The 12416-nt window shown below is 46.3% G+C and overlaps 1 protein-coding gene across 1 annotated transcript in view; it reads left to right on the top strand.

Moving 5' to 3' along the window:
- The window catches only part of LOC109915364 (inactive phospholipid phosphatase 7-like), a 28733-nt gene continuing 16317 nt past the window's right edge, over positions 1-12416 (top strand). The window contains exon 1 of the mRNA XM_048613407.1: positions 1-433. Coding sequence (XP_048469364.1) covers positions 1-433 — 433 coding nt within the window. The remainder of the gene's footprint in view (positions 434-12416) is intronic.

Here is a 12416-nt window from a genome sequence, read left to right as displayed (position 1 = left end):
ATGCCGGTTCAGCAGAGCAGATCCCACGCCAGGGAGAGGAACAATGTTCTGAACAGAGCCGAGTTCATGTCCCTCACCCAGACCATGAGGGGCACTCAAGAGGGCCGGAGTTCGCTGAGGAAGTGCAGTGGGCAGCAACAGCCCCTGCCAACTGAGGGGAAAGATTGCCCCCATCTGCCCGAGGAGGACTGCATGCAGCTCAACCCGTCTCTGCGAGGAATCGCCATTAACTCGCTGATGGCCATTGACATCTGTCTGTCCAAGAGGATAGGGGTCTGTGCCAACAGCTCCTCCAGCTGGACCAGTGCCCGGCCTATCGTCAAGCTAATTGGGGTAACGGGTCATGGGGTGCCCTGGATCGGAGGCACAATCTTCTGTCTGACCAAGAGCAACACAACAGCTGGGCAGGAGGTCATCTTCAATCTTCTGTTTGGTGAGGATTCGACAGGGGGTGGGGGGGGGGTGGGGTGGTGGGGGCAGTGCGTCACGAGCTGGGGGCCATTAGCCTTCGGTCAGGCCAAAGATGGCCGAAGCTATTGTGGGTGGGGCTTGTGATGTGGGGAGGGATCTTTTCATATTCCTCTGTTGGCTGGGCTGGTATTTATTACCCATCCCTAATTGCCCAGGGGCATAGAGTCATACAGCACGGAAACAGACCCTTCGGTCCATCCAGTCCATGCCAAACATAATCTCAAACTGAACTAATCCCACCTGCCTACTCCTGGCACATATCCCTCCAAACCTTTCCTATGTCACATTGCTGTGGGTCTGGAGTCACCTTTAGGCCAAACAAGGCAAGGATGGGACACAACCCCTGATTAGTTATGCATTACCATAACCATGAAGGGAATTCGTGAACCAGATGGGTTTTCTGACAATCGACAACAGTTTCAAGGCCATCATTAGATTCTTAATTCCAGATTTTTTAAAAAAATAATTAATTTAAATTCCACTATGGGGAGTATTCTGGGGGTACGAGTTACATGCATTTGGAAAGGCACGCACTGATTAGGGATAGTCAATGAGGGGCCCTTCGGTCCAACTCATCCATGCTGACCAGACATCCCAATCTAACCAGGATTTGGCCCATATCCCTCTCTACCCTTCCTATTCATGTCCCCATCCAGATGTCTTTTAAATGTTGTAATTGTGCCAGCCTCTACCACTTCCTCTGGCAGCTCATTCCATACACACACCACCCTCTGTGTGAAAAAATTACCCCTTAGGTCCCTTTTAAATCTTTCCCCCCTCACCTTAAACCTACACCCTTTAGTTTTGGGCTCCCCTATCCTGGGAGAAAGACCTTGTGTATTTACCCTATCCATGCCCCTCATGATTTTATAAACCTCTATAAGGTCACCCCTCAGCCTCCGACGCTCCAGGGAAAATAGCCCCAGCCTATTCAGCCTCTCCCTAAAGCTCAAACCCTCCAACCCTGGCAACATCCTTGTAAATGTTTTCTGGACCCTTTCAAGTTTCACAACATCCTTCCTATAGCAGGGAGTCCAGAATCGCACACAGTATTCCAAAAGTGGACCTAACCAACGTCCTCTACAGCCACAACGTGATGTCCCAACTCCGATCAAAAACAGAAGTTGCTGGAAAAGCTCAGTAGGTCTGGCAGCATCTGTGAAGAAAAATCAGAGTTAAGGTTTCGGTTCCGGTGACCCTTCCTCAGAACTGATGTCCCAATTCCAACACTCAACACGCAGAACAATGAAGACAAGCACGCCAAACGCCTTCGTCACTATCCTGTCCATCTGCGACTCTACTTTCAGGGAACTATGCCCCTGCACCCATAGTTCTCTTTGTTCGGCGACATTCCCAGGACACAACCATTAACCATATAGGTCCTGCTCTAGAGATAGTAGGAACTGCAGATGCTGGAGAATCTGAGATAACAAGGTGTAGAGCTGGATGAACACAGCAGGCCAAGCAGCATCAGAAGAGCAGGAAAGCTGACGTTTTGGGCCTAGAAAGAAGGGTCTAGGCTCCTGTGATGCTGCTTGGCCTGCTGTGTTCATCCAGCTCTACACCTTGTTATCTCAAGTCCTGCCCTAGTCTGCCTTACCAAAATGAATAGGCCACATTGAGACATCTGGTCAGTGCAGACAAGTTGGGCTGAAGGGTCTGTTTCCGTGCTGTCTGACGCTATAAACAGGATTAGAACCTGGGTCCCCAGAGCATTACAAGGGTCTCTGAGTTAGTAGTTTATGCCTAGTGCCATTAGGCCATCACCCAGCCCAAGGTGCTGGATTGTGTGAGTGCCTGTTGTTTCTCTGTAACATCAGGGTGTGCAAAAGGCTCACAGGCTTTGCATAGCAACCCTCCACTGCCTCCCTCAAACCCTTCTCCTATGCTCCCTCCTCTATGTTGACACCTTGACCGCTGGAAGAGATTGAAAAGGAAAGAAAAATCATCAAATCTTACAGGACAGAAGTGTGGGAATAGTCTGGCGGTACAGACCCGATGGACCAAATGGTCCCTTCTGTGTACTGTATGATTCCATGAGGCCCTTCGTCCCTTCAAGTCTGCACTGATAAAAACAACTCTAAACCTACACCAGTTCCAGTTCCAACGCTAGGCCCAAAGCCTTGAATGATATGACATTTCAAATGCTCTTCCACATACCTTTAAAGGTTGTGAGATATTCCCTCTTCAACTCCCCTCCTAGGCAGAACATTCCAGAGCCCTCTGGTTGAAAAATGTTTTCCACAAAACCCCTCTAAATCCCCTGTCTTTCATCTTGAGATTACAGCCTCTTGTTAGTGACCCCTCAACTAAGGATCGCGCCCACCTCTGCTCACGCACCTCACAACCTTACCCATCTTACACATTGCAGATGGCAGTGAACGAAGGAGGACTGTGAGGAATGACGAAGGTAGCATTTTGTTACAGGTGTGTAAATGTACAAGCCCTGGTTAAGTAGGATTGCTGAGCTATGAACGCAGTGAGCCATGTGGCAATATGAAGATGAAAACATGGATTATCACAAACATGGCTTAAGATTGGTGAGATCTGGGCATTTAACTCTTCAGGATATAAAGGCTTCAAATATAAGAAGGTAAACATGGGGTTGGAGTGGCCGTGCTAATTAGGGAAGATATTGGGTGGCACGGTGCCTCAGTGGTTGGCACTGTTGCCTCACAGCGCCAGGGACTGCGTGGAGTTTGCACATTCTCCCCGTGTCTGCGTGGGTTTCCTTCGGGTGCTCCGGTTTCCTCCGACAGTCCAAAGATGTGCAGGTTAGGGTGGATTGGCCATGCTAATTTACCCAGAGTGTCCAGGGATGTGCAGGCTGGGTAGGTCAGCCATGGGGAATGCAGGGTTACAGGGATAGGGTGAGGTAGGCGTGTGATCTTGGAGGGTCAGTGTGGACTTGATGGGCCAAATGGCTTGCTTCCACATTGGTGCGATTCTATGATTGTAGTGTTCAGAAGGGGAGCTAGTTTTGAGGGGCCAAGGACAGAGTCCATTTGGTTAGGATAGAAAAGTGAAAAAGGGAGTGATAGGGATACTGGGTCAATTCCCTCCCTAGGGGCATTGTGGGTCTACCAACAGCATGTGGACTGCAGCGGGTCAAGAAGGCAGCTCACCCCTACCTTCTCAAGGGGCAACTAGGGACGGGCAATAAATACTGGGACCATCCAGTGACAACCCTCCAATGAGTGATTAATAGGGAACTGGGAGACATCCAAGGAGTGTAGAGCGGTGAGACTGGGGCTGGGGGGAGGCTTTAATTCCTCAAATACCGGTTAAGATGATATTGAAGTCAAGAGAATAGAGGGGAGGAATTTCTGAGAAGTTCTCAGCGGCATTTCCATGATCCGTGAGTTCCCAGAGCAATGGAATGGAGGTATTTCTGGGCCTGGAACAGAGGGAGGGGGACAAATGGAACATGTGTCATAGAGATCTACAGCGTAGAAAACAGGCCCTTCAGCCCATCACACCTGTGTCTGCCACCTAACTATTCTATCCTATTTTCCAGCAGTTGGCCATAGGAAGCACATTGACTAAGAACAATCATCACAAGGTATGGATCAGTAATGCAGAAGATCAAGGAACAATTGGTAGCCAAACTTCTAAAAGGGGCTAATATTTTGATGGCAAGAGGAAGGATCAAGCCAGCTTAAAAATGGGACCAGAGATTGGCTGGAAAAGAACAGGGGGAAGCCATTTCAGCAATAGGCTGGTTCCACTAAACCGTTGAGGGTGACGGAGTATCTGTTGAAACAAATGAAAGAGAGTGTCTGATGTAGTGTGAGTGAGGACCATCTCAAACTTAGCACTGTATGTTGCGAGGGGAAATGGCAGGAGTAACTGGTAAAGGCAGTGCATGCGAATAGACGGTGAATATAACAGGGAACACAAGAATCTTCTGCATTGTAAACAGTGAGTGAGTGGCCAGAGGCCTTTTAGAGACAATAAAAGGGATATATTCTTTGAGGCACAGGGCACATGACTTAGCCAATACTTGGCATTGGTGTTCAACACCATCTCAGAAGGCCATTCACGTCCTTGAGAGATTGACCAGGATGGTGCTGGGGTTGCAGGGTTGTAGCTACAAGCTCTGGACAGAGAAGCTGGGCCTGTTCTGCTCCCAAGCAAAGGAGACGGTGGGGAGATTTGATCAAGGGGTTCAGCATTATGATGGATGATGTTAATTAGCCAAAGGAGAACTGGTTCTTTAAGCTGATCGAGCTAGGACCATGGACGCAGAGGTAAGGGCTTTGGACACAGCCACCTATTCTAACGCTGAAGGCACTTGGTCTGAGCACTGGCGGATCACATTTACTGTTCTCAACAACAGCACCCTCGGAGTCTTCATATCCAGTGGGGAGCACAGCCAAAGGCTTTGTCTTCCAAAAAACAGAAACTGCCTCAGCGCTGACCATCCGACAGCGCAGCGCTCCCTCAGCACTGATCCTCCAACAGTGCGGCGCTCCCTCAGCACTGACCCTCCGATAGTGCGGCTCTCCCTTAGCACTGATCCTCCAACAGTGCGGCGCTCCCTCAGCACTGACCCTCCGATAGTGCGGCTCTCCCTTAGCACTGATCCTCCAACAGTGCGGCACTCCCTTAGCACTGACCTTCCGACAGTGCGGCACTCCCTCAGCACTGATCTTCCGACAGTGCGGCGCTCCCTCAGCACTGACCTTCCGACAGTGCGGCGCTCCCTCAGCACTGACCCTCCGACAGTGCGGGATTCACTCGGCACTGACCCTCCGACAGTGCGGTGCTCCCTCAGCACTGACCCTCCGACAGTGCGGCGCTCCCTCAGATACAGAGAGCACAGCCACTGGGTGTAGAAACAGTGGGTGTCCTGCTTTGTGTAATTTGGCAGAATTCATCCTGAACCACATAATGGTATTGCTTCAGTCAGTCTAATATCATTTGTTATTCATGGGGGCTGACAGAAAGCATGGCCAGACAGTGTCTTTTGGGATGAAGGCCCTAAATCCTACATATCTGGTTTGATAATTTCCACGTGGTTCCTCTCCTTTCTCCGATGAAAATGAGGAACAAAGATGTCTAATATTAACATATTGCAAAACAGCCAGTGTTATTTCAGACTGTTAAACCCATTGAAGGTTTGAATTGTGTCAATGCTGAGACCCTGCTCCCACAGCCATCAGGCTCAGTAACTAGAGTGTGCAATTATAATTGGATGAGAAACTGGCAGAAGGGGAGATGAAAAACTTTTTGAAGCAGCAAGTTCTTGCGATTTGGGACGTGCTGCTTGAAAGGACAGTAGGAGGAGGATTCAACAGGGATAGTCTAAAAGCATTGGTGGCTCAGTGATTAGCAGTGCTGCCTCGCAGCACCCTGGTCCTGGGTTTAATTCCACCCTCGGGTGGCTGTCTTGAGTTCTCTCCATGTCTATGTGGGTTTCCTCCTGCAGCCCAAAGATGGGTTGGCCGTGGGAAATGCAGAGTTATAGAGCAGGGAGGGGTGGGTCACTCCACAGAGGGTTAGTGGTGACTCAATGGGCTGATTGGCCTCTTTCTGCACTGTAGGGGTTCCTTGACTGGGATTAAAGTGGTACAATGTGGGGAAAGCCCAGCAGATTGGGACAGGACTGAGCTGTATTTCATGTGTTTAAGTTCACTTCTGTTTTTTGGAAGCATTGATTAATTGGGTGATGGCCTATATTTGTTCTACGCTCACGGCCTACCAGCTTCCTCCTGCTTATTGAAACATCCATGATTCTTTGAGGACTTGATACGGTCGCTGTGGAAAGGCTGTCTCCCCTTGTGGGAGAGTCTAGGACCAGACAGCATCATCTCAGAGTAAGGGGTGGCACATCTAAGGCAGAGATGAGGAGGAATTTCTTCTCTGAGAGGGGAGTGAATCTGGGGAATTCTTTTCTGCAGAGGGCTGTGGAGACTGGGTCATTAAATATAATCAGTAAGGGAATATGGGGAAAAGGCTGGACATTGGAGTTGGGGATGATCAGATCAACCCTACATAGAATCCCTACAGTGCGGAAACAGGCCCTTCGGCCCAACAAGTCCACACTGACCCATCCCCCTATAAACCCACCTAATCTACACATCCCTGGTGAAATGTTCCTCATTCTATTTGCCCTTCATGAAGCTCCCACAACATTGTGTGACAAACATAAATAACAATTAGGGCTGAGGGCTGTATCTTCTGGTCTCAGCTGTAAACAGGTTTGCTGCAACTTGATAGGGCACGGATTGGGAGCGACTTTTAATAAACCTGCTGTCGCTGCATTCGACAGAGGGATACAATGGGACAGTCCCAGGGCTGAAGCCAGAGTAAACACAGCAAGCTGATCAAAACTAAAGTTTATAACATTAGTGTTGACAGATTAACATTTTATTTAACTCAGATTAATTTAACCAGGTTAACATATCATTTTAACCAGCTACACGAACCCAGATAAATAAAACAAGGGATTGTGGGTGCTGGAGATCTGAAACAAACAAAATCGGAAATTGATGGAGAAACTCAGCAGGCCTGGCAGGATCTGTGGACAGAGAGAGAGAGAGATACAGAGTTAATGTTTCAGGTCCGTTGATCCAATGTTTGACGAGAAATGTCTTCAGCCAGGGAGTGATGAGCCTGTGGAACTCCCTGCCACAGAAAGTGGTCAAGGACAAAATATTGAATGTTTTCAAGAAGGAGTTAGATACAGTTCTTGGGGCTAAAGGGATCAAAAGGGTGTGGGGGGAGAAAGCAAGAACAGGGGACTGAGTTGGACGATCAACCGTGATCATATTGAATGGGGAAGCAGGTTCAAAGGGCCGAATGGCCCACTCCTAGCTCTGTTTTCTATGTTTCTACTCATTGATAAAAGGAAACCTTGCATTTATGTAGCACCTTTTCACAACATTTAACGGGAGACTGCTGTGTAGTGGTAATGCCACTGGACCTAGCAATCCACAGTCCAAGACTAATGTTTTGTGGACATAGGTTCAAATCCCACCAGGGTAGATTCTAAAATATGAATTCAATAAAAATCCGTACCGACCATCAATTATAAAAATAAAACCCATCTGTTTCACTAATGCCTTTTAGGGAAGGAAATCTGTCATCCTCACTTACACGTGACTCCAGACCCACAGCAATATAGGTGACTGTGAACAGCCCTGTGAGCAATCAGGGACGGATAATAAATTCCGGGCCCAGCCAGTGTCACCCACATCCCAGGAATGAATAAAAAAAAATCCCAACCGTTTGAGCAGATTTTGTATGGTGGCGTTGTTAGATTGTACGAAGCTTGGCAGGCCGCAGTAAACCTGTAAAGGCAGATGAGCTTATGTTTAATAACGTCATCAAAAAGACAGAGCCTCCTACAATTCAACACTGCAACATCATACAATGTGGAAACAGAGCCTTCAGTCCAACCTGTCCATGATCCCAAACTAAACTAGTCCCACCTGCCTGCTCCTGACCCATATCCCTCCAAACCTTTTCTATTCATGTACTTATCCAAATGTCTTTGAAACGTTGTAACTGTACCCACATCCACCACTTCCTCTGAACGTTCATTCGATACATGAACCAGTCTCTATGTAGAAAAGTTGCACCTCGGGTCCCTTTTAAATCATTCTCCTCTCCCCTTAAAAATATGCCCCCTAGTTTTAGACTCCCCTACCCTGGGGAAAAGACTTTCGCCATTCACCTTATCTGTACCCCTCATGATTTTATAAACCTCTGTAAGGCCACTCCTCAATCTCCGACGCTCCAGGGAAAAAAAAGTCAGATATGCTCAGGCCTGCGACTCGAACCCACAACCTTCTGATTGAGCAACACAGCACTTTTTATCATTTCTTATCATATTCTGTGTAGATTAATGAACTTTATGATTGGAGGAAGGTCAATATCTCAGCCCAAGTCAGTTGTTAGCCCTCAGCTAGAGTACTGTGTACAGTTGTGACACTACATTATAGGAAAGATGTCAATACATTGGAGAGAGTACAGAAGTGGTTTATAAGAATGGTTCCAGGGATGAGAAACTTCAGCGATGAATGCAGATTGAAGAATTTGGGACTGTTCTCCTTGGAAAGATGAAAGCAGAGAGGAAATCTGAAAGAAGTTTTCAAAATCATGAGCGGGCTGGACAGAGGAGATATAAGGAGAAACGTTTTCCAGTTGTAAAAGGAACAAGAACGAGAAGGTATAGGTTTAAAATAATTTGCAAACGCAGCAAGGGCGATGTGAGGAAAAGCTTTTTCACCCAGTGGGTAGATTAGATCTGGAATGCACTGCCTGGAAATGTGGTGGAAGCAGGTTCAATTGAAACATTCAAGAAGGGCATTTTTTGGTTATTTGGATAGAAATGGTACAGGGGATATGGGGAAAAGACGGGAGATTGGAGCTAGTGATGATGCTCGCTTGATGAGCTGGTGTGAGCATGATGGGCTGAATGGCCTCCTTCTGTGCTGTGCCATTATGTGGTGAACTGATGCAGGGCTTCACTGCTACGGATTTTGGTGGATGGTTCATCATATGGAATACGCAGGAATTCGACTTGTTGAGCCGCAGTTAATGCTGTGCTATGCTCGATGGCTAGTATGCAGTAGGAGTAATGCTCCTGATATCGTTGCCATGTCACTGCGTGTGACCTGAGGGTATACAGGTATTAGACTCCATCTTATCCCAGGATCACTTGAAACATGACACTCTACTGGAAGCACACTGTTGTGTTGTTAATCTAATTGCTTAATGTTAGCCCAAACGTTTGTACCCCTGAGAAATGTAATGCTTGCATGTAATAGTTAGCCAGGATAAACGGTTGTTGGATTCCTCATAACCAAGGTATCCATTAGTTTCTTATGTTACAAGGCGTGGCTCAATGGTTAGCACAGAGCCAGGGACCCAGGTTCGATTCCACCCTCGGGTGACTGTCTGTGTGGAGTTTGCACATTCTCCCCGTGTCTGCGTGGGTTTCCTCTAGGTGCTCCGGTTTCCTCCCACTGTCCAAAAATGTGCAGGTTAGGTGGATTGGCCATGCTAAATTGCCCACAGTGTTCAGGGATGTGCAGGCTAGGTGGGGTAGCCCATATGAGGTTGTGGAGATGGGTGGGGGAGCTGGGTAGCTCTTCAGAGGGTTGAAGAAGACTTGATGGGCTGAATGGCCTCTTTCTGCACTGTAGGGATCCTATGATAATGAAGCTATATGTTACTACAAGAGGAAAAAATAAAGAGGTTATCCTCCAGTTATATAGAGCATTAGTGAGACAACATCTTGAATAGTGTGTGACAGAACTGGTTCAGAGGAGGTTTACACACTAAGGCCTGGAATGAGTGAGTTATTTCCACTAGAGTTTAGGGATTGAATGAGTTAACTGAAGTATGTAAGATCCTGATTGGTCTAGACAAGATCATAGAATCATGGAGGTCTACAGCACAGAGCTCCTTGACCCACTGAGTCTGTGCTGGTCAGAAACAACCCGTCGTAATCCCATCATTCAGCACTTGGCCCGTAACTTTGAATGCTGGATGTGTTTCCTGTTCGAATAAGAAATAGACTTAGGATTAGAATTAGATTTTATTGTCACGCGTCCTCAATGGATACAGGAGAACAGTGAAAAATACATTAAGTTGCTATCCCCAGCGCCATTTTAGGTGCAAAGTTACCTAGGTGCAAAATCTTGGCTACAAAGTTGAAAAATAAGGAAATAGAGTTAAAAATTCAACATTAAAGTCTTTCTTGGTATAAAGTAGAAAGAGGGGGTTTGAAGACTAGGGGGCACATTTTTTAAGGTGAGAAGAGAGATTTAAAAAAGACATGAGGCAAATATTTTACACGGAGGGTGATTTGCATGTGGAATGAACTTCCTGAGGAAGTGGTGGGTGTGGGTACAGTTACAAAAGACATTTGGATAAGTACATGAATAGGAAAGGTTTGGAGGGATATAGCCAGGAGCAGGCAGGTGGGACTAGTTTAGTTTGGGATTTTGGTCGGCATGGACTAGTTGGACCGAAGGGTCTGCTTCAGTGCTGCGTGACTCTGTGACTCTATAAAGAAGTAAAATGAGAAGTTTAACACTACAGTCCTTCTTAAGTGCTTAGCCACGCTGAGCTCACACTCATAAGGGTCAGTCCAGACACCAGGAGAACTGTTTTAAAATGATGGGTCACTCCTCCAGGATGGAGCTGAAGGGAATCTTTTTCTGTCTGAGGGTCAGGCGACTTTGGAACTAATTGCCTCAGAAGGTGGGGCCAGTGAATATTTTTAAAACAGAGATGGATGGATTTTTGTCAAGCAGGGGAGTTAAGGGTTAATCTAGGGTGTAGATAGGAATTTGAAACATAAGCACATTGGCCATGAACTGCTATTTTATTTGTTCATTATCAGGTCAAGCGCCCTGATCATAATGGTTAGTTTTTAAAATACGGTTCACTCTGTTTGTTATTGGATGTATGAGCTGATGGAACTTTGCGTGCACGTACCAATGAAGGAGGCACTCAACACTCTACCTCATGAAATGATGAGAATAAATGATTGAGAACGAAACAAGAGTAGAACTGAGGAGGAGTATCACTTTACGTGGGTGAATTGGAGTGAAATCATGTACAGAAACAACAAGAAACAGGAGGGAAAGAAAAGTAGGGATAGAGAAATAAAAGAAAATCTTGACGGACATTTAAATATTGATATTTCCAAAATCTCCAATATCAATTCACTACCAGATGGAATGAAGTTAGAAATCACACGACACCAGGTTATAGTCCAACAGGTTTATTTGAAATCACAAGCTGTCGGAGCGCTGCTCCTTTATCCGGTGAGGTGGTTTGTCACTTGACAAACGTGTGATTTCAAATAAACCTGTTGGATCATAACCTGGTGTCGTGTGATTTCTGACCTTGTCCAAACCAGTCCAACACCGGCCCCTCCACACAGATGGAATGAAACTACACACTTGTAATTATTCACTTTCTGGGTGTGAAGGATTGGTCAACAATCATTAGCAGTTATCAATAATAAAAACAACAATTGTTGGAAAAACTCAGCAGGTTTGGCAACATCTGTGCAGAGAGAAGTCGAGTTAATGTTGCAAGTCTGATATGACACTTCTCTAGAACTAACAGGAGTTAGAAAATTCTGGCTTTAATGCTTTTATTAACAAATATCATGTCATTAATTGGGCACTTCTGATGTTCATTGAGGAAACTAACATTTTTTCTGATGGATTTAATGGACAATTATTTCAGAACAGCTTACATTTACACACCACCTCTGACAGATTAAAATATCCCAAGGCGCTTCTCAGGAACATAATAAAGCATGAGCCAAAAATGTAGGATTAGAAACACTTGTCAAAAGGTTTGTTAAAGAGAGAGGTTTTAAGAATTGTCTTAAGGGAAGGTAGAGAGGTGAAAAGTTCTTTAGGGGGAATTTCAGAGCTTGACCTTAAACAAATCAAATTACAGCGACAAACGGTGGAGTCATTAAAACCAAAAAACCCTCAAGAGGCTAGAAATGTGGATGGACAGAGGGTTGTAGGGCTGGGCGAGATTACAGAGCTGGGGAAATGACATGGCAGCATGGAGGGATTTGAAAACAAGGAGCTTTCCAGTTCAAGAGCGGGCCACAAGTTGGTGTAGGACCTCAGTGGTTGTTAGCCAGTGGTGTTCAGTGACATGGGGATAAGTGGACTGTAAAATCCACACCGTTTCACCTGAGCATCGAGGCTGTGTCTGTGTTACCAATCTCCTCTGGAGCCTCAGGGTCTGTTATTGATGGTAGTATCTGCTGATTCCAGGCACTGCTACAATTCTGTGTGTGCAAATCACCAGATCCACCCTTACATAGACTTCAGATACAGTGGGTGTGTGTAGATTTGTAACACTGCATGTATGTAGACTTTTAACAGTGTGTCTGTGTAGATTTCCGACACCGTGTGTGTGTAGATTTCCGACACCGTGTGTGTGTAGATTTC

Source organism: Rhincodon typus, chromosome 28 (genome assembly GCF_021869965.1).
Source record: "Rhincodon typus isolate 14 chromosome 28, sRhiTyp1.1, whole genome shotgun sequence".
Lineage (NCBI taxonomy): Eukaryota > Metazoa > Chordata > Chondrichthyes > Orectolobiformes > Rhincodontidae > Rhincodon > Rhincodon typus.
This window is presented reverse-complemented; position numbering and strand designations above follow the sequence as displayed.